Raw genomic sequence first — 25,677 nt, 5'->3', positions numbered from 1 at the left:
AGAGAAGTGTCCCGAGAGGGGTCTGCCCCTGCAGGAGAACCATGAGGGTCTGCACTTGGACTGGGGAGGGATGGCCTGGAGCCAAAGAAGACACAGATGAGGAGGGCGTGGCCAGTCAGGGGTGCTGAGGCCTGAGACTTCACTGTGAGCCACATCAGGCACTCCAGGTCCCAGCTGTGGGGGGAGGTGGTCTGCACAATTTCCAAATCAAATGAACTGGAGCTGATTTTGTTTCCAGGTAACTGGAGGCATCCAGGGCTTCTGGAAAACCAGGGCTGGCCGCGTCTGCCACCGCCAGGCCAGCCGTTCCGTTCCCTGTTCCTGGGTCGCCCTCGAGTGGCGAGCTGCGGAACTGCTCTCCTGAGATCAACCTCTTTGCTTAGGGATCCGCACGGGTTGGAGACTCAGCCTTCCGCTGACGAACAGAGAGGATCAGGCCTGTTAACGCTGCCCCACACCCCAGCTAGTGCCTGACAGGCCCAGGGAGGCTGGAAACCTTTGGCCCTCAGCTCTTGTTCGCTGGGGCTCCAGGGAGCATCCCCAGGACCAAATGATTCCAGGACTTGGAGTACCTCTAGGCAGCCACTCTCAGTCAGTTCACAGATAAGGAAACTGAGGTCCAGAGAGTCAGGTCTCACAAGAGTCAGGATCAGAAGGCAGCACTCCTGACTCCAGCCTGTGACCTTCCCACACTATCTCAACCCTACACCTTTCTTCTTCCTTTGATGGCTTTCCTAAACCCCATCTAGGTGAGCTACGGAGCTGGTCTTCTGCCACCAGGGAAACGTGATTATTTTGCTGAGCTCAGAGTCGCTGACAAGAGCGAAAGGGATGTGTCAGGGACAAGTTACACCAAGCAACACCAAGAGAAAGCCCAGTTGGGTCCTTCTACATCTTCCTGGGGGGACCAAATGGAGGTGGACAGGAGAGGCAGGTGCTGAGCTGGTAAATTGAGTCATTTCGTCCTTACAACAACCAACTGAAGCACAGTTACTATCCCAATTTTAGAGGCAGGACACTAAGACACAGGGAAGATGGTTATCTTGCCCAAGGTCACTGGCTAAGAAATGTAGAATCAGGATTTGAATGGAGGCTGTTGGGCCCCAGCTCTGTGGTCCTAACCTTTTATACAGCCCTGTCTTGGACACCTGAGGGATTTTATAAAACACCTACATATAGACACACAGTGTATGGGCAGAGGCTGGAATTTCAGACACCTGCCTTATTTCCAGGACACAACTTTCCTAAGGCTGGACCATTCCTTGGCTGATGTGGCATCTTTCTGAGAGTCTGGGATATTTTGCTAGAGCTTTGCTTAGCTTTGCCATAGGCTTTGGTGGTTGTCATCTTCCATAAGAAGACCTGGGTTCAATCCCAGCCAAAGCACCTCATGCACGGCCACCACTTGTCTGTCAGTGCAGGCTTGTGTGCTGCTGTGATGCTGAACAGGTTTCAGCGGTGCCTCCAGATTAAGACAGACTAGGAAGAAAGGCCTGGCACTCTACTTCAGAAAATCAGTCAGGGACAACCCTATGGCTCACAATGGTCTGATCCGTAACCCATCATAGGGATGGCGCAGGACCAGGCAGCATTTCATTCCATTGTGCATGGGGTCGCTGTGAGTCAGAGGCTGACTGGACAGTAGCTAATAAGCCATAAAGGAAGGGGGGCAGGGAAGCTGAGTCTCACAGTAAAAGGCTGTGGCCCTGAGGCCCACATTATAGGCGAGTACACAAAGCCGTGCTCAGGCAGTCAGTGAGCGGGAGGGAACAGAACCTGGATTCATGGTCTCTCTGGCACAGCACTCAGCAGGAGGACACAGAAGGAAGCACAGGGGGTCATATGCTCTAATGATCAGAGAGTGATAGCCAACGTTCATTCACTACTTACCATGAGCTGAAGATGTCACCAAGCACTCACTAAACCTCACACCGAGATAGATACTGTTGTCATCCCCATTTTACAGATAAGGAAACTGAGTCACCGGGGTGAAGAAACTAGCTTCAGCTCACAGTACGACTAGGACTGACATCCAGGGGTGATCCCCCTCCACCACTGGGCTGCACTGCCCCTTCAAAAGGGGCCAAGAAGAGACTGTGAAGCAGAGACTGGCTCATTGAAGCCAATCACTTCTAAGGACACAGGTCACCCAGTCCCAGCTCAGGCATCAGCCCCTGGAGCCCTTACTGCCTGGGTCTGGAATAGTCACAGGCAATGGGCAGCATCTCTGCCCTGCTGCACCTGAAGACCCAGTTTGCAAGGCCTGCATTAAGCCAGTAGTCATCACATACACTCGGATGTGTTTCAGAGCAGAACTGTGCTCTGTAGGGTTTTCAGTGGCTGATTTTTCAGAAGTAGATCACCAGGCATTTCTTCTGAGGTGCCTCTGGGTGGGCTTGAACCTGTAACCTTTTGGTTAGCAGCCAAGCATGTTAATTGTTGGTGTCACCCAAGGACTCCTTAGCACCTATTGTCTTTGTGTAGGTGCTGTCAAGTTGATTCTGACTCATAGCAACTCTACAGAGTAGAACAGTCCCACAGAGTTTCCTAGGCTGTGAACTTCATGGGAGCAGATTGACAGGTTTTTTCTCCCTTGCAGCCACTGGTGGGCTCAAACTGATAATCTTTTGTTTACCAACCAAGCATTTAACTATGGCATCACCAGGGCTCCTTTTTTTTTTTTTTAAACAAAAACCAAACTCACTGCCATCAAGTCAATTCTGACTCATAGTGACCCCTTTTGGGTTTCGGAGATGGTAAATCTTTACAGAAGTAGATTGCCCAGTCTTCCTCCTGCAGAGTGGCTGATGGGTTTGAATTGCCAGCCTTCTGGTTAGCAGTCAAATGCCTTAGGCACTACGCCACCATTTAGCAGCCATAAAACCAAAAACCATACTCACTGCCATCAAGTCGATTCTGACTCATAGCGACCCTAGAGGACAGACTGCTCCATAGGGTTTCCTAGGCTGTAACCTTTATGGAAGCGGACAGCTACATCATTCTTCCTCAGAGTGGCTGGGAGGTTTGAACTGCTGACCTTTGGGGTAGCAGCAGAACTCTTAACCACTGCATCCCCAAGGCTGCTTTTTGCAACCATAGGACCACTTGAAAAAAAAGAAAGAAAAGAAAAAGAAACAAAGCAGAATCGAGGGCTTTGAACCAATCCATTCTGGTTCTTTGTATACTAAGATCTTGTTAAAACATAGATTCTGATTCAGTATATCTGGGGTGGAAATGCCAATTCTCAACAGGGGTTGAACCAGAATGAACTGGTTTGAAGCCCTGGTGGAATCTTAACATACAAGCCCGGTAACAGTGGGGTTGCTCTAGCCGGAACTGGGAAGGGACACCATGTCTCCATGGAGATCACTGACCACTTGCTCCAGTGAAGTTCGAGAACCACTACCTGAGATGCTGTGGAGACAGAGGAAGGAGAAAGCTTTGTCTTTATGGTCCACAGCTTCATCCCAACGGCACCCACATGTTCATGAGTGTCCCTGTGCTGGGCAACAGGGGATGAGCATGGGGTGGGGGCAGGAGCCAGCAGTGGCGGCTTACCTCTGGGTAGGACCACTCTGGCGAGTAGTCAGTCACCATGAACACCCGTCCACTCTGCTGCAGCATCCCCAGGGTGCTCTGGGCAGAGGCGGCCGAGACCACCTCAGCGACATGCATGTAGGCCATGGTACCGGCCCCGCCCTCAGCACTGCTGAGCTGCAGTCCACCCTGCTGGGGGCTGCAACAAGGGATGCACATCTCGGCCTGGGTGAAGGGCGCACGGGCCCCGTCCTCCACCTGCGAGAGTGCCCCGCTGTCCCCCGGCACCAGCTGGTGCCCGTAGATGGTGCCGCTGCCCCCCTCCACAGAGATGAAGTCATTGATCAGGTCGGAGAACTGGTTGCTAAAGGAGATGTCGAAGTGGTCCAGACTGAGCTCCATGTTGGAGGCATTGCCCAGGCTGGGCTGGGCCACAGGGTAGAGGCCTTGCACCACGTTGCCCGGGAGGATGGGCACACCACTGGCGCTCCGGATTACCCCGTTGCTCTCAGGCTGCAGGTAGTGCTCAGAGCTACAGGCCTGCAGCTCCCCAGACTTGAGGAGGACCTCGCCGCCCTCGGCTGCCTGCGAGGTCTCCATGGTGACCTCCCCCTCTGCCGTCATGGCCTGGAAATTGGCCTGGAACTGCATGAGGTGGAGGGAGGAGGTGGACTCTATTCTTGTCTCCACATGGCCGCTGCAAGAGCTGGTCTGGGATGAGGCCTCCGTCTTCACCGTGGGCATCACAAAGGTACCCCCAGAGTCACCCAAGCTGCTGTGGGCATTCTGCTCCAGGGGGAGGGGCTTGCTGGCATCCTGCAGGAAGAAGCTCGGGGAGGGGGTCTGGTGGACGTGGGGGCTGTGGCCTGTCTGACTGAAGCTGGACGTGTAGTCCTTGTTGGAGTCTATGGCACTGAAGTCCATCTGCTCCAGGGTAGTGCTGGGGCTGAGGCCGCCGCCCGAGGGCAGCAAGCTGGAGCCAGCGGTCAGCGTGAGGGAGCTGGAGGCGGTGGCTGCAGCGGAGGAGGAGTACGCTTCCTTGGCCATCTGCTGCTCGAAGGAGGTGTCCTCGGTCTTGATTTCCTTGGTCAGGACGGTGGTGAAGCTGAAGCTCCTCTCCACAGGTGGAGAGTGCCGGATGTTGGTGCTGACCATCTCAGCCTTCAGGCCTCCGCCCCCATACGTCTGACCCTGCTTTGGGTTGTTAAGGAAACAGTCGGGGTCAAAGTTCATGGTGGTTTCTGGAATCTTCCGGCCACCATCGAGGGTGGTAGAGAGGACCAGTTCTTCGGACACATTGGTGGGCAGCATTGACAGGCTTTCAGAGCTGCCCGTGGTGGGGAAAGCAAACTTGTGGCCATCAGAACTCACAGCCAGGACCAGGCCCTGAGAGCCGTCGGGTGAGAGGAGGTGGTGGTTGGGGCCGGCGGTGGGGGACATGGTGTACACGGCCTCGTTGGTGACCTCCGACATGAACACTGTGGCGCTCTGGGACAGGCTCCCCATCACGGAGGCCACCGCCATGCTGGAGACACCGGTGACCACGGGGCTGTCCACCATGTCTGGGTCACTGTTGAGCCCACTGCTGATGGACACAGGGGAGCTCTGGGTGGTGTCGGGGACCTCCACCTGGTTGGTGGAGGACACCTCGGTGCTGTTCTGGTGCAGCAGCACAGGCTTGGCCACCTTGCCATTGCGCTTCTCACGGCTCGAGCCCTTGCTGTGGCTGTGTTCGTGCTTGCCCTCGGACACGTCATTGTGCTGCACCTCTGCATGGCTCCCGTACCCCCCAGTCCGTGGCTCCACCTTGGGTGAGATGATGCGGTGTTTGGCACTGTTACACTTGTGGTGCACGCTGCTGCCTGCTCCTGTGGAGATCAGAAGCGCACACACACACACACACACGTACACACGTGCACACACATGCATGCACACATGCGCACACATAAAGAGAGTATCAGAGCTGAGACCACAGTGGACTTTTGACTGAGCAGCTGGGCCCTGGTCAAAGCCCAAGCCTGGGAGCTGGGACAGACCACAGATCCCGTGGGGCTGGTCTTTAACAGAGACTCGGGTCTCTGGCCCGCCTACACCAAGCCCTGGGGCTCTCACACCTTCTGTGACCATCCTTCAAAGGCCAGAGCAACTTTATTCTTGATGTTCTTTTCAAAGAATACTAAAAGTGACACCCCAGCATGTAGGAAGCCCAGAAAGAGAAGTGGCGAGAAGTCACCTTCCAGGAAAGTCCCCTCCGCCATCAGAGACATAATCTTCCACCCGGAATGGGTCTGCTGGCCAGAGGGGCTCAGCTTTCTGTGTGTCCACAGACCCAGGCAGGTATTCAGGCCCCTCCCTACCCCTGAAACCGTCCAGCCTGTTCAGGCCATGCAAAGTCTCAAGAAGTCCTTCTCCTTCAGGGGACTCCAAAAAAAAAAAAAAAAAAAGCGGCTGGTGGGTTTGAACCGCCAGCCTTTTGTTTAGCAGTCAATCCCTTGAGACTGGACACCAGAAGTTCAAGGAGAAGGTGAAGGACAAGGTGTTCTCTCTGGACTAGCTCTCAGGCCCCAGACCAGAGAAGTTCTGGATGCAGGAGAGGCTCTGCCCAGTGCTAGGATGAAAAGGTATTGGGGGCCAGGCTAGCCACCTCTGGCTAGCCTGGGGCTGTGCTCAACTCTCAGGGGCAAAATCCTTCCAGGTCCTATGCAAGGCTAGAGCCTTCTCCAGTTCCAGGTGTGAGGTGCTGAGCCTCTCAGAGCAATGGCAAGTTTGCTTGGAGCCCTTCCCCCAGGTCTCTGTACCCAGCACCAGGCAGCTTTTCTTTCCTGAGGCCCTGTCATTATTTTCATTCCATCAGATAAGGGTCACTTCGCTTTTGATAAAAGGATGAATTCTCCCCTGATCCCGCTACTGCCTTGCCACCAAGATTCCTGAATTCATGAAGACTTGGCAGAGAAGTGACACGACCCTCTAATGGAAATATCTAATTAAAGTGGTGGAGAGAGCAGGCCCATATCTCAAAGAGCAAATACCATTATCAGAAAAACAGACACGTTAGGATGGAGTAGGGGAGACTTTGCATTCCTGGAGGAGACAGAGGTTAAAGCAGAGGTTGAGCGTGAGTGGTCCAATTGACTCAGAGCCTATCTCCCCGGCAAGCCCAGGCAGCCCTGTGCTGGATGCCTGGGAACGGGGGCCCGGGAGGGCATCAGCATTGAGTGGACATAGGCCCAGAGCCCCAGCCATCTGCATTTCCTCCATCTGTTGCCCTTGCCCCATTCCTAGAGAGAGCTGCTTGCCTGGAAAACTTTCCCTCTGCCAAAGTGAGCAGCCCGCCGGCTCAGGAGCAGGACCTGGGGGAAGGGCCTGCTTTGTGTCTGCCTAGGGTGCTATGGTGTCCCTCCATCCTTGGCTGACTCCCTCCCCTCACTGGACATGCTGGCTGCCCACCCAGCCCCCGCCACAGCCCTGCTTACCCAGGCTGCCGGTGCAGAGGCAGTTGTGGGTCCGGGGCTGGGGTTTGGTCTGGTGGCTGTCGAGGATCTGCTGCACCAGCTGCTCCACCGAGAAGCCTGAGCTGCTGTTCCCGTTGCTGCAGGTCCACTTGATGCCGTGAACTGTGGAGAGAGGCAGGGCGCTGTCAGGGGGCTGGTGAGGCAAGGGCCTGAGCAGTGGGGAGGGGCAATATGGCCCCAGAGCACAGCCTGATGAGCACGAGGAGGGCAAGGAGGGGCAGGGATACCCCAGGGGTCACTGGACTCCATGCCGCCCAGGGACCTCCAATGCCTTTCTCACCCTCCTCTCTTCTTTTCCCTGTGGGTGAGTGCACCTGGAGGCGGAATGGGACTGCTTACGGTTTTGTTTTTGTTTTCCCAAAGTCCAAGTGCACATGGGTGGCTTTCCACAGTCCTGGGGTGGAGGTGAAAGGGAATGAGGGCTCGGAAGGAGACTTGGGGAGGGTGCTGGGGGACCCCCAGACTGCATGTAGGGAGGAGCTTTAGGTCTGTGGGTTCTGCTCCCAGGAGTGTATGAGAGGAGCCCACCCTAGAGGGATGCTTCAGCTTCCTGCCTCACTGAAGTAGTAGGTAAGGTTATGTGTCAGCTTGTCTGGGCCTGGTTTTGAGTGGCTGGGCAGCTGGATGTTGTGATTCTCCATGATAAGACGAGTAATCAATTCCATGGGTGGAATCTGCTGTGAGCAGCTAAATAGTTGCTAAAGGGATATGGTCTGCTTCCAGTATATAGGAAGACACTTTGAGAAAGGTCTCTGAGCTTTCTGGCACTTCTGGATCCTGCATTTGGCCAAGTCTTCATCTCAATGGCCTGCCATGTTGTCTGCCGATCTTGGGCCTGTTAATGGACTTGAATTAGTGGCCTTCCACGTTGCTTAATACTTTTGGGACTGTGCCATTTTACTTGTTGACCTTCTGTTTGTCAGCCTCAGCAGCAGCAGCTGGTTAAGAGATGCCTCCAGCTTCAGTGGGCTGGGAGCAAGGGGCAGAGCTGAAGCCCAAGATCGAGGGAGCCTTCACTCAGCCCCTAGCTGGCACTTTGAACTTGGACTTCTAGCCTCCCAAACTGTAAGAGAATAAATCCCTATTTGTTAAAGCCATCCACTTGTGTTATTTTCTGTTAGAGCGGCACTAGACCACCAAAGACTTCTGTACCCCAAAGGGGTTGCAGGATAGGCGAGAGAGAAAGGACAGGACTGAAGGGCCTGCATAGCCCACACAGGGGTGCCTCAGAGACCAGGAGTGACAGATGACCCCCACCCTGAACAGCTGTCCTGGGGTTTCATCTCAACCCTAGAGCCTGGGACCCCTGCAGTCCCTGGAATTGGAGTGGGGGCCAAGCATGACTGAGGTAGGCTGCTCACCTGCTTGGCAGGAAGGGGCTGCAAGTCTAAAATGAATGGCTGTGCCCAGCAGAATGTGACCTGAGTTTCATGCCCACTCTGTGTCCTCCTTTCCCAGTAGGCTTGGCCTGGAGGAGGCTGAGCCTGGGCAGTAAGCCCTGGCCCAGGGCATGGCCCAGCTCTCCCTTGTGGCTCTGGTGGGGCCAGGTCCCAGAGGACCTGGGGCTGGAGCTGGTGGCTGGGGCTCCAGGAGGGCTTCCGGGCTGCTGTGTACAGGGGAAGAAGGAAGCCAGGAGCAGGGTCTCAGGGTCACTGGAGGGAGAGGTCAGTGACTTTGCCAACTCAGGAATAACGCCCTTCTCCTGTGGCTGGCCCCTTCTCTCCCACAGATCCTGGAAAGCCCTGTTACAACCCAAGGCCCCCTGCTCTGTGAGGGGATCCAAAGAGACAGAGTGGATGGAGAGATAGTCAAGCACAGTGGGCAGGGGCCGGAGTTGGAGTTACAGCATCAGCAGAACCTGAAGCAAGGCTGGCACTGCACACTGTTTGTCACCATCACATTGTCACTACTCATGGCTATGACAATGCCACTCTTTGCTGAGCATACCCAAAGCACTCGGAACACCCACCATACTTCCTCCTGACCATGCTGGGAGGCAAGCTATTATCCCCATTTCACAGATGAGAAAACTGAGGTCCAGAAAAGTGAGCTGCCCAATTCACACAGCAAGTACAGATTAGACTGGACTCAACCCAGATGTGGGGAATCTTCTTGCTATAAAATCCATGGCAGCTCAGGAGCGCAGGGGTGGATCTCCACGTGGCCACTGGCCACATACCTCTGCTCCTTGTCAGCACCTTTCTTTAGAATGTCAGTGGTTTTTCACTGAGAGTGCTGCCATCCTTCTCTGTGTGTATGTGCACCTGCCCAGGTGTTAGCTCACCATCCCTACCCTCTGCCCCATCTGCTGAGGCTGTTCTGGAGGTCCTTGGACCCTGCCACCTCCCCAGTGAGCCTGGCATCAGGGTGACAGCTGCCCTGACCTTGCTGATGTGCTGTACATGTAGAGTGAGACCAGGTTCACAGCCTCCTTTCCACAGGTGGGCAGTGCCTCTATCCTGGGCTCCCTCTGGAATTCTCCATCAGCTCCAGAAGGCTGCATCCTGCTGACTTAGGCCCCACCTGAGTTGACTGTCCTCTCTGAGCACCTTGTCCTCGGACTATGGCAGCTTAAAAAGAAGGCCCAGGCCAGGGCTCTTCACACCTCACAATAGCCATGGAGCCCTTTTTTCAAATAAACTTCTACCTAGAAACCCAATATACCAGTTGCTATCGAGTTGACACCAATTCATGTTGAACCTGTGTATGGCAGAGTTGAAGTGTGCTCTGTAGGGTTTTCAAAGGCTGGTTTATCTGAATAGATTGCCAGGCCTTCTTTCCAAAGCACCTCTGGGTAGACTCAAATTTCCAGCCTTTTGGTCAGCAGCTGAGCATGTTACCTGCATGAACCAGGGACTCCAGAAAGCCAATATGGAGAACAGCAGAAGGGGCTGGGGGGGAGGGGGAGGAGGAGTTGGGACTCCACGCCCTGTCCCAGTGCCCCAAGGCCCTCTTGGGCTGAAGCCCTTCCCTACACTGGTCACTCTACAGATGAGAAAACCGAGGCTCTAGAGGAAAGAGTCCCCCCATCACCCTGCCCTTCCACAAATGCACACGGTCTGTCCCAGTGGCCCCTACCCTAGCTGTGCCCAGGCCACATGGCAGAGCTGAGTCATGTGGTCTGAGTGGGGCCCAAGTATGTTTCTAAAGCTCCCCAAGGGTTTCTCACATGAGCCGGGATGGAGACAGGTGGACCAGAGTCATCAAGCACCGCACGTCCAGGAGCCAACCAGCTTCAGGGCTTAACACGGGGAACTTGGAGTAGAGACCCACTGCAGAACCAGGCTACACAGCTCTGCCTTTGTTCTCCATGAAAACCTCATGAGTTTTGACCTTGGCTGTCCTGAGAGAGGAGCCGTCCTCAGAGCAGCCACCCCTCCAGCTTCTGGCCTCATGATGCCCCCGTACCCGAGGGTCTGGGGACTTGGGCTGGGGAGGTAGGTTGTTAGTTTCTGTTGAGTCAGTTCTGATTCATGGGGACCCCGCGTGTGCACAGTAGAACTGTGCTCCAGTATCAAGAATGTGACCTTTCGGTAGCAGATTGCCAGACCTATCTTCCAAGGTGCCTCTGGGTAGGTTTGTAGCCCCAAACTTCCGGCTAGTAGTTGAGTGCTTCACTGTTTTTGATACCCAGGGACTGGTGGACTCAAGAATCCCTTGACTGGCAGACACCTCTCTCCAAGTCTCCTGGAGACCGCCTGCTCAGCATTTCTGACCAGGGCCCCTCCCTGCCTGACAATTCAGAGGAGACTCCATCTCTAGTCCCGAAGGGGGTGTGGCAACTGGCTCCTCTGCCTGTTGTTCTCCTCTGTATGTTGTGAAGGTTATAAAATGAAAACCCAGTGAAGGGTGACAGATTGCAAGCAGAGAACTTCGTGATGCTTAATGCAAATTACCTACTGTCTTGACACATCCAATATGCAGATTGTCTCCCTCCCCTCTTTGGTGGTGGTGGTGGTGGGGAGAAAGCCCCCTCCTCCAAGATGGTGAGTTGTTAGTCCTGAATATCAAATACTATCAAGACGGCTTTTAACATGTCATGCTCTGCTTCCAGACACGTAATGAATCAGCGGGAAAGGAGATTTCCACAGGGAAAAGTGCTTTACGAAAGAAGGTTAATATGCACACATGTACCGAGGCACACAGGCATGTGTGACTCCTCCCACTTCGTGAGGGTGGTGGAAGGGAAACTGCTTTAAAAGTGTATTTGATTAAATGTAAGTGCATGGCCCGGCTGGGGGATAACACAGAAAGATAAAAGGGGATTCCTGGGAAAGTTACCTCCTGGGCCACTGTGAAAGTCCCTGGGTGGTGAAAGTGCTTTGCACTCTACTACCCACTTAAAAGGAGCTCTGGTAGCTTAGTGGCTAAGGCACTTGACTGTTAACCAGAAGGCTGGCGGTTCAAACCCACCAGCCACTCCTCAGAAGGAAGGTTGGGCATTCCTACTTCCGTAGTGATACTGCCTCGGAAACCCAAGGAGGGGTCGCTATGAGTCGGGTTTGACTCGACGGCACATAACAACAACAACAACAACAACCCACTTAAAAGGAGCTCTGGTAGCTTAGTGGCTAAGGCACTTGACTGTTAACCAGAAGGCTGGCGGTTCAAACCCACCAGCCACTCCTCAGAAGGAAGGTTGGGCATTCCTACTTCCGTAGTGATACTGCCTCGGAAACCCAAGGAGGGGTCGCTATGAATCGGGGCCGACTCGATGGCAAACAACAACAACAAACTCACTTAAAGGTTGGTGGTTCGAACCCACCCAGTGGTGCCACAGAAGAAAGGCCTGGCAAACTGCTTCTGTAGTGATAACAGCCAAGAAAAGCCTATGGAGCAGTTCTACTCTGTAACACTTGGGGTCATCATGAGCCTGAGCCAACTCAATGGGGTGGCTGTGGGTGACATCTGCCCCCTCTGCCCTCAGAACTTTGGTGCAGGAAAATCCAGCTCCTCATTCCTAGCCAGTGTTGGCCACCATGAGTCTTCCAGCCCAGCCCATGCTGGATCCCAGGCAGAGGGCCCTCCCTTCTGCTCCCCACACACAGCGCCTGGACAGCAGTCTCCCGGCTGCTCAGCCTGTGCAGAGAAACCTGCGTGCCCGGGAAGGCCAGGGCAGGGGAGGGTCTTTAGAATGGGGAAGGGCAGGTGCAGGTGGGCTGGGACTTCACTAAACGGGCACACCCAGGATGACCACAACAGTCATGGGCAAGAGGGATGCTCCTGCAGCCCCCCTACCCCTCAGCCCTGCTGCCCTGGGATAAGTGTGTCTGGGGCCTGGCACTGCCTTCACTTGGCTGACTGCAGCAGGCCTGGTGGGCAGGGCTGCCGGAAGCTCGGTTTGTAGAGCTCAGGCTGAGGCGCCTGCCCCCGGCCCACCCCAGTGCTGACTCAGCCTGTGCAGGATGTTTACCCTAATTACGACGCCCGGCCAGGCAGCTGCGCTGCCACTAATATGAATAATCAAAATGAAATCAATGGCAGCAGCATGTGGCCTGTGCTCTGGAGAGCATCTTCTGATGAACAATTTACCCGAGAGGCAGCCAACCACCGGGAGGAGTAATTGAGATGTGGATGAGAGGGCTGGGAAGGACCTCACCCCCACTCCGTGGGCAGGTTGCTCTCAAAAGGCCTCTTGGTCTGTGGCTGTTCCACTCTAGGCCCTTGGGAAGAGGCAGAGAACTTCTGCCAAGCAGACTACCTGGGCTCAGGTGAGCATCCTATACCACACTCCATTTTCCCCCAACCTAGGCTCCCAGGCTGGAACCTACAAGGCCCTAGGAGAAACTCCTGCTGCCCTGTGTACTGTACACATTGTGTGTGTGTCTGTGTCTACGTGTATGTGTCTGTGTGTGTATCTGTGTGTGTCTATCTGTGTATCTCTGTGTGTCTGTGTATGCTTGCATATGTATTGTAGGTATACGTATGCACCTATGTGTGTGCGTGAGTGTGTGTATGTGGGTATCTGTGTGTCTGCATATGCATGTGTGTATGTGTGTCTTTGTGTGTGTGTATGAGTGTATATGTGTATGTGTATATACAGTTCAAGCCTGATATATTGTGGCAGCTCCAAAAGCAGGAACTTTCCAGAATGCCTCCCTCCTCTGCCACTTTAACCCCCAACTTTCTGGTGGCATAGTGCCTAGCATTTGACTATTAACCAGAAGGTTGGCAGTTCAAACCCACCAGCCACTCCATGGAAGGAAGACTGGGCAATCTACTTCTGTAAAGATTTTTCACCTCGGAAACCCAAAGGGGGTTGCTATGAGTTGGAATCAACTTGATGACAGTGAGCTTGGTTTTTTTTTTTTTTTTTTTTCTTTCTTTCTTTCCAGCTCAGCCCAGGTGGGAACCACACTCCTTCCAGAAGCCCTCCTGCCTACTCTAGCTCTCATTTCCACTGGAATGTTCACTACTCTGTCCCCTGGGCTGAGAACATGCAGGCACACAGTAGAGAATCAGGAGAGGTTGGTTGAGTGAAGAAATGAATGAATGGCTTCACAGTCAATGCCCCTTCTCTAGCACTGTTCTCTTTCTGTTTCATCTGCTCATGGTTTTCCCTAACCAGCTGTTAAGTAGGGCTCATGTCTCAATAATAAAAACCACAGAGATGATGACAGCTGTTGAACACACACTACATGCCAGGCACTGTGCTAGCTTCTTTATATACTGAGTCCATTACAAAGATAAACAGATGATAGCACCTAGCCCAGACTGAACATCTATTGCGGGCAGGCACCCTCCGCCTTCACTTAGTGTGGTATTCTCAAAGTGCGATCCATCCCAACAGCATTAGGATTATCTGGGAACTGTGAGAAATACTCATTCTCAGGCCCCAGACCTACTGGATCAGGAACTCTGGGGTGAGCCCAGCAGCTGTGTCTTAACAAGCCCTCCAAGGGATTCAGAAGTACCCCAAAGTTTGAGAACTACCAGCTATAGAGATTATATTGCAAATCTCTCAATAATCTTTTGAGGCAGGAATTATGATCCCGTTTTATTAACAAAGGAGTCCTGGGTGGTACAATGGTAACAATTTGAATGATACTGGCTGTTCACCCAAAGATTGGTTTGAGTCTACCCAGAGACACCTCAAAAGAAAGGCCTGGTGATCTCCTTCTGAAAAATCAGCCACTGAAAACCCAATGGACCACAGTTCTACTCTGACAGGTATGGAGGTGCCATGTGTTGGAATCAACTCAAAGCAACTGGCTTTCTGGTCTACAAAAGACTAAGCCCTAAGGAAAGATTTAGGAGCTCTGGTAGCATAGTGGCTAAAGCACTTGACTGCTAACCAGAGGCTGGCGGTTCAAACCCACCAGCCACTCCTCGGAAAGAAGGTTGGGCAATCCTACTTCCGTAGTGATACTGCCTCGGAAACCCAAGGAGGGGTCGCTATGAGTCGAGGCCGACTCGACGGCACATAACAACAACAAGGAAAGATTTATTTTCTGGGCAGCATGAGATCTGTGGGGGCAGTGTTTGCCTCTCAGACAGGGGTTCTTCTCCTGGATTTCTCATCATTGGGGGTGAAGTGGAGATGGGGAAGGGATCCACCAAATGACAGAACTTGGAGGCCGAAGGGCAGCCACCTCTTGGTTGTCTGTGAAAGCCACAAACATTTATTTCTGGCATGGCTACCCAAGCAGGGTAGAAACTTAACGAAGGGCAGAGTGAACATTTGTGCTTAGGCCCTTGAGTCAGCAACGTGGGAAGAAGAGGCTGGAATTCAGACATGCTGAGAGCCTGTGCCGGCCTGGGATTAGGGGCCCTGGGTAGCTGCAGCCTTTTTCCTCACATACTATGAACTCTTGGGAAGAGGCTTGGCTCCTCTTTTTTTTTTTTTTAATTAATTAATATTATTATTTTAATTTTTATGGTGATTTGGGTGAAAGTTTACAGAGCAATTTCACTTTCCATACTGCAGCTCACATACACTTTATCTCATGACATTGACTGCAATTTCCCACAATGCAACAGCTCTCCTCCCACTTTCTCTCCATAGTTACCTCTTTCCTGTGTCCTTCCCTCCAATGCACTCCTGTTCCTGAGCTGTCTCCCTGTACATACACTGCCCTTCTATTCTCCCATGATTGAGCTCTCCAAGGAGTGCATCTACCTAATGTAAATGTTCAGCTCATATGAGCTGGAAGCCACAGGAGTGGGTTCAATTCCAGACCTGAAGGGCAGCTAGGGGCCATAGTCTCAGTGGTTCTATCAGGCTCTATAGGCCTTGGTTCCTCTTGACCTCACTTTCTTCGTCTGTAAAATGGGCAGCCCTCGCATGTGACCACACATCTTCACTCCCCAAGGGAACCTGGGATTCTGATGGGGCGAGCATTGGTGATCTGGAGCAGGTGGGGGCTTGAGCCTAGAGGGAGGCAACCCTTTTAGCTCCAGAAAGTCATGCCTAGGAAACTCTGAAGGGGAGTCAGAAATGGGAACTATGGCAGGTTCCCTTGCAATGTGGCAGCCCTAGGAACAAGTGAGAGCTGGCTACCTTGCTCCCCTTTGGTCTGTGGAGTGGTAACTTCTAGAAGGATAACAGGGAAAGTCCAGCTGGAGCTTTGGTCACCACGGTAACGGCACAGGCAGTGCCTGCTGGCATCAACATTCAGTCTTTCCTTGCATGGGAAGAGATTTCTTGGTTTTATGGCCAGCAGGTGACAAGGACAAGTGGAGGTATTGGCAACAAAGACAATCACCCCTAGAGAGGGCTGGGGGAGCCCCTTCCCTCTCCCCTCATCACTCTGGGCTCATCTAGTACTGTCACCCAGGTACTGGGACTCAAGAAGCACCCATAAAGAAGATGACCATTTAATTTGTTGTCCAAACCAGGTCACTTGAGAGACTGGAAGGGGCATTGTCATCATTTGTCCAGACAATGGTATAAACAGACTCTCCCAGGCAACCCCAGATGCGTGGTCAGCCTACTTATGAGCCACGTGATGGCTGTGGAGAGGGAGGCAGCCACGTGCCTCTCTCAGATGAATGAAAGCTGCTAGGATTCCTCCGAGTTGTTGACACTGGAAGGCTGTCTCCATGGCAACAAGGTCAATGGGAAATGGCAGCTGCATTGGTTTAATTCTCATTGTATTCTTGTTGACAGGAATAAAGGCCCTGCTTTTGATTTCTTTGTTCAACTGAATGAAATTTTCATTAGATTTAACTTCTCATATCCAGACACCCACGTACTATTCAATTTCCCGATCTCACCACTCAAGTCACATTCCCCCATTGGTCCTCAGGACAAAATTTTCAGAAATTGCATTCTGAGGAGTGCAGAGGCTGAAGGGGACAAAATGGGGTGTATGCTCATTGTATATGTGTGGGGATGTGGGTACTATCCCCCTAATGGGCTTGTCATTCTTGATTCTGATTGTTTTGTGACATGGGGCACTGAGTGTTCCCCTTTCTTCCTCCTGTTGAAGAGGCACAGTCTCAGTTCCATCATCAAATGTTCTCTGGACAATGGTGGAGGCAGAGGGTCCAGCAGGCAGTGGGGGTTTCAGGACATGGTGGTCTTCCTTCCAGGTAGGTTGGACAGTGAAGGCAAGTAGAAGGGAGGAGGGTAAGAAGGGGAGCTTCACAAGTCCACTAGCGATTCCAACTTGGGGAAATTCCAGCCGCATGGGGTACTCGCCTTCGTCCTTGGCAGCTGGCATCCTAGGCAATCAACAGGGGACTCAGTGACAGAAGAAGTGGCCCTAGCTGAGTGTTTCCACACTGGGATGTGGCACTGCTGAGCCACTCAGAGACTCTCAGTATTGCCTCCTGATTTGCTAAGTGGCATTGTGACTGAGGCTGGGAATTCTTCACACTGAAATGAGTGTGAAGGTGCTTGAAGTTCTGATTCTCTAGTGATGCCAGAAGCACCATGTGGCCAGGAGAGAATCAGCTTCAATGATGATCTCCAACAGAGGAGTCACCTGGGCTGGAATCCTCTTCTCTTCACCTCCACCTAACTGTAGCCCATTCTCCCAGGCCCTGCTCATGGGCAGAGAAGGTGGGGATGCAGCAGTGACCACAGGTGTATCCAGCAGAAGGCAAGGCAGGGCAGTAAGGAGGCTTCCAGATGGTTTCCATTTTGCCTTTTGATAACATCTCAAGATCCTGGACTTAGCTGCCTCTGGGTGCCCAGAGGTGATACCCATGGGGAGGTAGCTAGCCTCCATCTCATTTTCTAACTATATGCCCCAGAGCCTTTGATTTTTAAATAGGAGCTGAAAATTTGGAGATTTAAATAAATCTAAATCTAAATTTAACACCCCCTCCTCCCCAGTGCCGAGCAGGGGTCAGCTGTTATGCACTGAATTGTGTCCTCTAAAAAGGTATGTTGAAGCCCCAACCCCTGGTACTTGTGAATGCACCTTCTTGGAAATAAGGCCTTTGAAGGTGTTATCAGATAGGTTGACATGAGGTCTTCTGGAGTAGGGTACATCTAACCCAAGCGAACCACCACCACCACCACGAGTTGCTGCAAGTTGACCTCAATTCATGGAGACCCATGTATGTCAGGGAGAACCGTGCTCCATAGGGTTTTCAAGAGCTGATTTTTCAGAAGTAGATCACCAGAGCTTTCTCTGGAGGTGCCTCTGGGTGGACTCAAACCTCCAACCTTTCAGTCTGCAGCAGAGCACACTAACCATTGGCACCACCCAGGGATTCTAATTCAATGCTCAAACCTCCAACCTTTCAGTCTGCAGCAGAGCACACTAACCATTGGCACCACCCAGGGATTCTAATTCAATGTAAGTAATGTGCTTATAAGGAGCTCTGGTAGCATAGTGCCTAAAGCACGTGACTGCTAACCAGAAGGCAGGTGGTTCAAACCCACCAGCCACTCCTCGGGAGGAAGATGGGGCAATCTACTTCCGTAGTGATACTGTCTTGGCAACCCAAGGAGGGGTCGCTATGAGTTGGGGCTGACTCAAGAGCATATAACAACAACAACAACAACAATGTGCTTATAACGAGAGAAGAGACAGAGGCCGGGAGACAGAGGAAGGATGGCCATGTGAGGATGCATCTACAAGCCAAGAAACACAGGGGGAGATCAGAAGCTGGGAGAGACAAGAAGGAGCTTCCCCTAGAGCCTTTGGAGGGAGTGTGGCCTAGCCAACATGTTGCTTTGGACTGCCAGCCTCCAGGACTGTGAGGTAATACCTGTCCGTAGTTTAAAGCCACCCGGTTTGTGGTTATTTGTTACTGCAGCCATAATAGACTAGTATAGTCAGCTCCAGGGTGGTAGTTGGGCTGGGACATGGGCAAGGCCCCAGTACCCCCAACACAGCATTCAGTGTTCCTCAGCGGCCCTCCATCAATGCTGGCTGAATGAATGCATGATGACCTGGGGGTGGGGATTCTGTAACAGCAGCGGATGTGGGCGCCAAGGCAATCCCAAGTGGCAAGTAGCCAGCAAGAGAAGGGAAATCAAAAGAAGTATTTTTCTTCCTTTCAGTTCTCCTTTTTGGAGGCCAAGACAGCTAAATAAGATTTAGCCTGAGGGAGGAACACACATTTGCAAAACAAACCTGGATCTTCTGAGCAGGAAAAGGAGGCAAGCCCCACATGGAAATCAGCCTGGGTTCCTCCTGAGTCTGCTCTCCTTTGTACCAGGCCTGAGATGCTTGGGCAATTTGCTGGCAGAAGCAGTGTCAAGGGGTGGTGACCCCTAGGAGCCTATGAACTGATCCACCTACTCCCAGGGCCATGGTTCCCAACCAAAGGAAAAGCAAAATGCCAGGGCACTCTTCCCCAGGACCCTTGGTATTGGCCCTGCCATGGTCAGACACCAACACCCATGGCTTGCTCACAAGTTCAAGTCATCAAGTGGGGGTGAGACCACACTACATATCCAGCACCAGCATCTCAGTTTTAATCAAAGAAATTTCCAGAGCAGTATTTTTTAACCTGGGGCTTATGGGCACCCAAGGGTTTCTGGGATTTGGACACTAATCTACATGCAATTCTTTGTGCATCTTTGCATCCCTCTGGGAGGGCACCCGGCCCAGACTCAGCATTGACTCCAGTGTGGCCTCTTCCCATCAGGTGTGAGAATCAACTAGTTCTCAAGGAGACCTGATCCTGTTTTCCAAGACAGGGATCCTGGGCTGGCCTCTCAGGAGAGTCTGCTTTAGGCTGGGGCTTCTCCAAGTGTGGCCCTGGGGATCTCAGCTGAGACATTTGCTTGTAAAATCATCCAGGTTCCTAGGCCCACTCTAAGGAGTCTGATTAAGTGCTGCTAACTGGAAGGTTGGTGATTTGAACTCACCCAGCATCTCCTCGAGAGAAAGACCTGGCGATCTGCTCCCATAAAGATTATAGCCCAGAAAATGCTATGGGGGCAGTTCTACTGTCATATGAGATTGCTATGAGCTGGAATTGACTTGATGGCACCTGCCTTGGCCTGACTGAAGCCTACCTCAAAAAACAAAACAAAACAAACCAACACACAGCGGTTGAGGTGGTCAATGTTTACAGAAGTAGATTGCCCCATCTTCCTTCCACAGAGTAGTTGGTGGATCTGAACTGCCAACCTTCTGGTTAGCAGTCAAATGCCTTAGGCACTGCATCACCAGAACTCCTTTGAGGCCTCTCTAGACTTGTGGAATCAGAATGTCTGGGGTGGGGCCCAGGAACCTGCCTTTCAGCACCCTCCCCAGGTGGTTCCGTTGGGAACCCCTGCTCTTGGCATTGAGCCCATAGTCTCGGCTCAGCCTTTGGCGGTCATGGTGGATTTTGGTAAACCGTGGTTGTTCTGGTGCCCTCTGGGCTCCAGGGACAGGACAGCCTGGGGGTGTCCAGGGCTCCCCCTGACTTTGGTCCCTGAGTCTGATCCTGAGACTCTCCCCTCAGAGGCAGCAGCACTGCACTGGAAAATGCTTCCCAGTGAACATTTCTGGCTGGAAAGAAACCTTCAGGCCCTGTATGCTGACAGTCTGCACCCTGGCTGATCTTCTTCCTTCACCCCACCCTTCACCCCTCTCATCATGCCACACCTGCAGCTCTGTGGGCAGCATCGTTTCCACTTTAACTACTCCCTTCTTCAGATTCTGGCTGAGACTTAGGAACAGGCCCTCCTGGTTAGGAGCAAGCTAGCATGCCCTTTTCCAACCAGGTGATGCCTGGTCAGGGTAGACTGATTTGAAGAGGAAGTATCTGGACCTCTTCTCAGAGCCCCTTCTGTGTGTTCTAACCCCACCCATGCACCACTACCCTAGGATCACAAGAGCAGATGCCAATGGCCTCCTCAGCATGCTCCAGACATGAGGTCACAGGTAAGGGTGGACAGTGGCCCCTCTTTGCCCGCCTCCCCATTGCCAGGCCGGGGAGTTGAGGCTCATAGGGGCTCACACTGTGGAGCCGGTCTTCTGCTATTGGCCACCAGGTGGCGCTAACTGACCAGGAACTGGGATTGGCATAGGGCCGGGAGAGGAAAGCCTTTGTTGATTTTACTTCTTGATATTCTATAATCACCAGGATTACAATCTAAGCAAAAAAGAAAAACAAACACCACCACCCCCTCTTACAGGATATTTGGTCTTTGTCTGAAAAATTATGAGAAAACAAAAGATGCTTTGAACATACAACCCAAGGCTTGGTAGCAAGGGCCTCCAGGACAGGGGGTGGGAGGCTGAGGGCCCTGGGCATTGAGGGCTCTGTTAGTTTAACACAATGGCAAGGTCTCTGAGTGCCTACAAGAGGTCAGGGCCTGATAACCAGCTTACTGCATTCCAGTTTGTCTGCGGTCCCTGACACTTCTCAGCAATGTGGCGTTCCCTGTTTCCTGATCCCCTGCCTCTTGTCCCTGGAAACCTTATAGGGTGGTCCTGGGGTGGCCTAACACTTGCATAGAGGCTCAGAAAGTGTTCTTCCAGAGATCGTGTGGTGAAGGGACTGACTGAGACCCTGACTCCTAAAAACGTGAATAGGCAGCAGATGCCCAAGGACCAAAGATGACGGGGGAACTGGGGACTGCTGGGAACCACAATAGCACACTCAAGCCTTCATCTTCCACACTCTACACAATCTCCCCCTCCACGCAACATGGTCTCTACTCCTGCACTCAACATGGACTTAATTAGCTCATACTCAACAAGGGCTCCATCCCCTCACACTCAACATAAGCTTCACTCCCACACTCAACATGGCCTCCACCTCATATTCATCATGGCCCCTACCCACACTCAGTATGGGGACCTCTACCCCCTCACTCAACATGGTCACTACCCCTCATTCAACATGACTGTTATCATCTCATAATTAACATGACTTCCCTTTCCTATACTCAACATGGTCTCCATCCTGCCCTCCCCCCTTTCAACATGGACTTCACCTTCCATAGTCAAGATGACTTCCATCACTTCACACTTGACAAGTCATTTCAGTCTCAAATGCAACGCAGCTCAATCCTCCCTGAGCCAGCACCACAGATTTGTTTTTGCCTCCCAGGCAGTTTCTTTCTTCACGCTGTTTCACACAAACCTATCTGGGAACACCTCTCTGCCTCTTGCCCTTCTCCAAATCCCACACATTTGTCAAGACCAAGGTAAATCCTCTTTCTACGAGGAAGCTCCCTGACAATCTCCAGCCTCGATCTTCTGAATTTCTAAGTTCTTGAAGGCAGGACCACCTATTTTGCCCTAATGCTACAATCTGCTTTGGAATCATTAACTGTTGCTTTCACCCTCTTTAGTTTTCTTTCCGGATCAGATGATGAACCTTGGAGATAAGTCTGGGCTTTCTCCACTTGGCCTCTTCCCCAGCATCCAGCTCAGAGCAGGAGTTCTTAAAGCTTGTTCACAGTCCCGTCTGAATGGGTGGAAGAGGGGAGGAGTCCCTGAAGGACCAAGAGACAACTGGTCTGACAAGCTGGCCTTCGGCGGCCCACCCTTAGCATGGAGTTGGGCACACGGGAAGTGCTCAAGCTGTGTGTCTCAACCTCAAGAGAGTAGATTTCTGCCTTTTGATAATTCCCCGTTATTACATGCTGCAGCAGTCCAGACACCTAAGGACTTTATATCCATGATGTCACTTAATGGCCATAGTGACCCTGGAGGCAGGTCCCTTTACAGAAAGGAGGGCAGCAAGGCTCAGAAGTTCTAGGGACTTGTGCAAGGCCATTGCAAGTGTGAGGAGGAGCCAGACTCACACCTAGGCCCCTGGATGCCGAGGCTGCTTTCGGAGATGGAAGTGCCAGAGAACCAGGCACTTGCCCTGCTAAGCTGGGCTGTATTCACACTTGTGGGGAGGGTAGTGGCAGGTTTAAGCAGGCAGGTGTGACAAGCACACATGGGGAAGCATGTGTGGGGTGGGTGCAGGTGTGAGTGTAGGCCCTGGTGCTATATTGGCTCCCCAGCTAGTCAGCCTGCTTTGCTACCCAGCTCTGCCAAGGACCCTGGGAGTGACAACAATGTGGTGGTAGGGAAGGTGGTCAGAGTAGAGCTGCCCTGATGATCTCTGGGGTGCTCAGAGGACTGCAGGAAGGCCCAGGCCTTGCTGGGCAGTTGCAGGGCCGTGAGGCTGGCCAGGGTGCCTGAGTGGAGCCCCTCACGGGGCAAGATCACCTCTTGGAGAAGGGCTGTGTACATACCCTGGATGGTGGAATCTCACTGACTGCTCACATGCTGAGTCCATCCTGGGCTACCAGGGAGAAAGCCACAGGGGTTTAGAGCCCCATGAACAGAGAGGATCTGCTCCATAGGAACTGGCTCCACCTGGCTGAGGCCAGCTACAAAGCCTCAAGGAGAGACAAGAGCAGAGGATGTGGACAATGGGTTCAGAGCCACTGTGGTTCTGGGCAGCCAAATATCTAGCTTGCAGCCATGTTGGCAGGACTGTGGTACAGACTGGTTGGCAGGCCATACTATCCCACTCAGAGTCATCTCTCAGCAGTTGATAGGGAGGTGAGGATGCCACCTGCCCAGCCCTAAGCTCCCATGATGGGAGTTGCCAGGTCCCAAACTGGTGCTCTTGGGCCAGCTGCACTGGAACAGACCCCAGAATTTCCAGAAGGAGGCATGCGGAGCTTTAGATCACGTTCACTTGTGTTCTGCAGATTCCGGCCCGCAGAAGGGACCCCAGTCAATCATGTCCAGCCCTTGAGCTGAGAAGAGCAAGGTGTGCATGATGAGCTGGAAAGGAGAGCCTTCCAGGCACCCCTGGCTGAGCTCAGCTCCACTCAGCCCTGGATGGTTCACATGCAGATCCTGATTCCCCCGGAATGTTAGGACTGTGCTGCTCAGCAGGAGTGGGCCCCCTCTCCTCCCTTAGCCATACGGTTAGGTTCCAAAGACCAGGTCGTTACGTGAAAATTGAGGATGACCACATCACCTCACCCCCTCCCCTGTACTGTGAACCTCACACTGGGCCCCTGCTAAGGTCACCTGCCACTGCCGCCTCCCCCCACCATGTTGCCTCAGGAGAGCTCAGACCCCACTGCTGTCCACAGGGGAGGGCCGCCCAGTCTTCCAGAGGCAAGAAGCCCAAGCACCTCCTGAGCCTGGGGGTCCCCTCCCTCTCCTGTCCTCTTGTATTTTCAGGATGGGTAGCCTTAGCTCCTCCCCTCAATGACCTCAAAATGTCCTTGATGGCTTTGTTGGGGACAGGTGTCTGCAGGTGGAAGGATCTGGGTGCCATGGGTGGGGTGGTATACACTGCCAATTGTGTTCCTCTGCTGGATCCTCGCCCAAGCATCCCCTTGCTCTTGTTGGATGGCCCTACCCTCCTCCACCCCTATGTCCCTGTGGGAATTGATAATCCAGAGCTTTCTTTAAGGCTGTTGTGGCTAGGTCCAAACTCTGTCGTTGGCCTTAAACTGTAGGTGATTCCACCCCTTCCCAGGAAGCCTGCCTAGTCCTCTCCTGTGCCCACACACAAGGGGGCTTTCAGGAAACACAGGGGGCTGCTCAAGGGCTGGTCAGCTGCCATGGAGTCCTGTAGGCCATGGGCACACAAGTGCACCATCTCAGGGCTCCTTCTGACCATGGTCCAGCCCATCACTGCTGCCTCTTGGGGCTGGGAGCTGGGGCCAGACCCCAAGCTCTCACTTCCTCCCCAGCCCTGAGGCTGGCCCACTTTTAGGACACCAGCTGCCACTGTCCCAGCCTCAGCCCCTTGTGGGCGCCCTGTACCTGCGAGGCAGCATCCATTCCTGCTGGCCCCACTCTACTCCGCCTGACACCCAGATGGTTTGAGGAGACCGCACTGCTTCTACCCTCCTGGGCAGTGAAATACCATCAATACCACCTTCCTCTCTATGTGCACACAGAGTTCGCTGGTCAGGGGCCCCGTCAGGGACTTCAGCATTTGTTACTGCCAGTTGTGCATTGTTAATGCACAAAATAGTTGAAAAGCAGATTTTTTATTCTTGTAGTAAATGTAAAATGTCAGATAATGAGACAGTTGATAAATGAGGAGTAGATGTACTTCCCAGACTCCTTTGCCACTAGAGGTGACCATATGACAAAATTCCAGCCAATGGGATGTAAGTCGATACTGATGTGTGCAACTTCTGGGTCATGTCCTTAAAGGGAAGAAGCACACCTTCCACTTTATCTTTCCCCCTTCCCAGTCACTGGAATGTAGTTGTGATGGCAGGAGTTAGAGCAGCCCTCTTGGGCCACATTACATAAAAGAAAGAAAAGACAACACTCTAAGATTTGCAGAGGAACCAGCTGGAAGCAGCCTGGGTTGCTGATCCCTGATACTATGGAGCTGCCACACCATTTGCTATGTGAAAGAGAAATGAGCTCCTATTTTATTTTTTGTTGTTGTTAGTAGCTGCTGAATCAATTCCAACTCATGGAAACCCAGTATGTGCAGAACAGAACTTCTCCATAGGGTTTTCAAGGCTGTGACCTTTCAGAAGCACACTAGCTTCTGAGTGGGCTTGAACCATCAACCTCTCAGCTAGTAGTTGAGCACACTTAACTCTGTGTCACCCAGGGACTCTTATTTTGTTTAAGCCACTGCTGCTTTGGTCTTTGTTACAGCAACTCACTACCATCAAGTCAGTTCCAACTCATAATGACCCCCATTAGGTTTCCAAGGCTGTAAATCTTTACGGAAGCAGACTGCCCCATCTTTCTTCCATGGAGTGACTGGTGGTTCCGAACCACTGACCTTTCAGTTAGCAGCCAAATGCCTTAACCAACTACACCACCTCTCCCTGACACTCACTGCTGTCAAGTCGTTCCTGACTCATAGCAACCCCTTCTTGGGTTTCTGAGTTGATATCTCTATGGAAGTAGATTGCCCAGTCTTCCTTCTGGGGAGTAGCTGGTGGGTTTTAACTACCAGCCTTCTGGTTACCAGTCAAATGTCTTAGGCATTATGCCACCAGACCACCAGAGCTCCTTATTTGTTATAGAAGCAGGACCCATATTCTAACTACTACAGATAAGATTACAAAAGACAGGGAGGATCTTAAGGAACATGGGAATTCCTATCAGACATCTTAATTTTGTTCTGTCTTTGTTTTTTATCTGGAGGAGTCATCCCTCGGATTGTAGGTCGAAAGGAAGAAACAAGGTAGGATTCTCTGAATCCGTCTGGCTTAGATGTGGGCATTTGTGAGACTCCCGAGGTGTGAGGACCATGAAGGCCCCATCCTGCCACAGGTGAG

The 25,677-nt window shown here is 52.5% G+C and overlaps 1 protein-coding gene across 1 annotated transcript in view; it reads right to left on the bottom strand.

Annotated features, from left to right (window-relative positions):
• CAMTA1 (calmodulin binding transcription activator 1) overlaps positions 1-25,677 on the bottom strand; it is a 1,273,846-nt gene that overhangs the window by 101,547 nt on the left and 1,146,622 nt on the right. The window contains exons 8-9 of the mRNA XM_042781184.1: positions 7,011-7,151; positions 3,559-5,405 (exon numbers count right to left, since the gene is read on the bottom strand). Of these exons, the coding sequence (XP_042637118.1) occupies positions 3,559-5,405; positions 7,011-7,151 (1,988 nt within the window). The remainder of the gene's footprint in view (positions 1-3,558; positions 5,406-7,010; positions 7,152-25,677) is intronic.

The sequence above is a fragment of the Orycteropus afer genome, unplaced genomic scaffold (assembly GCF_000298275.1).
Source record: "Orycteropus afer afer isolate SDZICR_OR568_19922 unplaced genomic scaffold, OryAfe1.0 scaffold00094, whole genome shotgun sequence".
NCBI classification, from domain to species: Eukaryota; Metazoa; Chordata; class Mammalia; order Tubulidentata; family Orycteropodidae; genus Orycteropus; species Orycteropus afer.
Note: the sequence above shows the minus strand (reverse complement) of the source record. Positions and strands in the feature narration are given on the sequence as shown.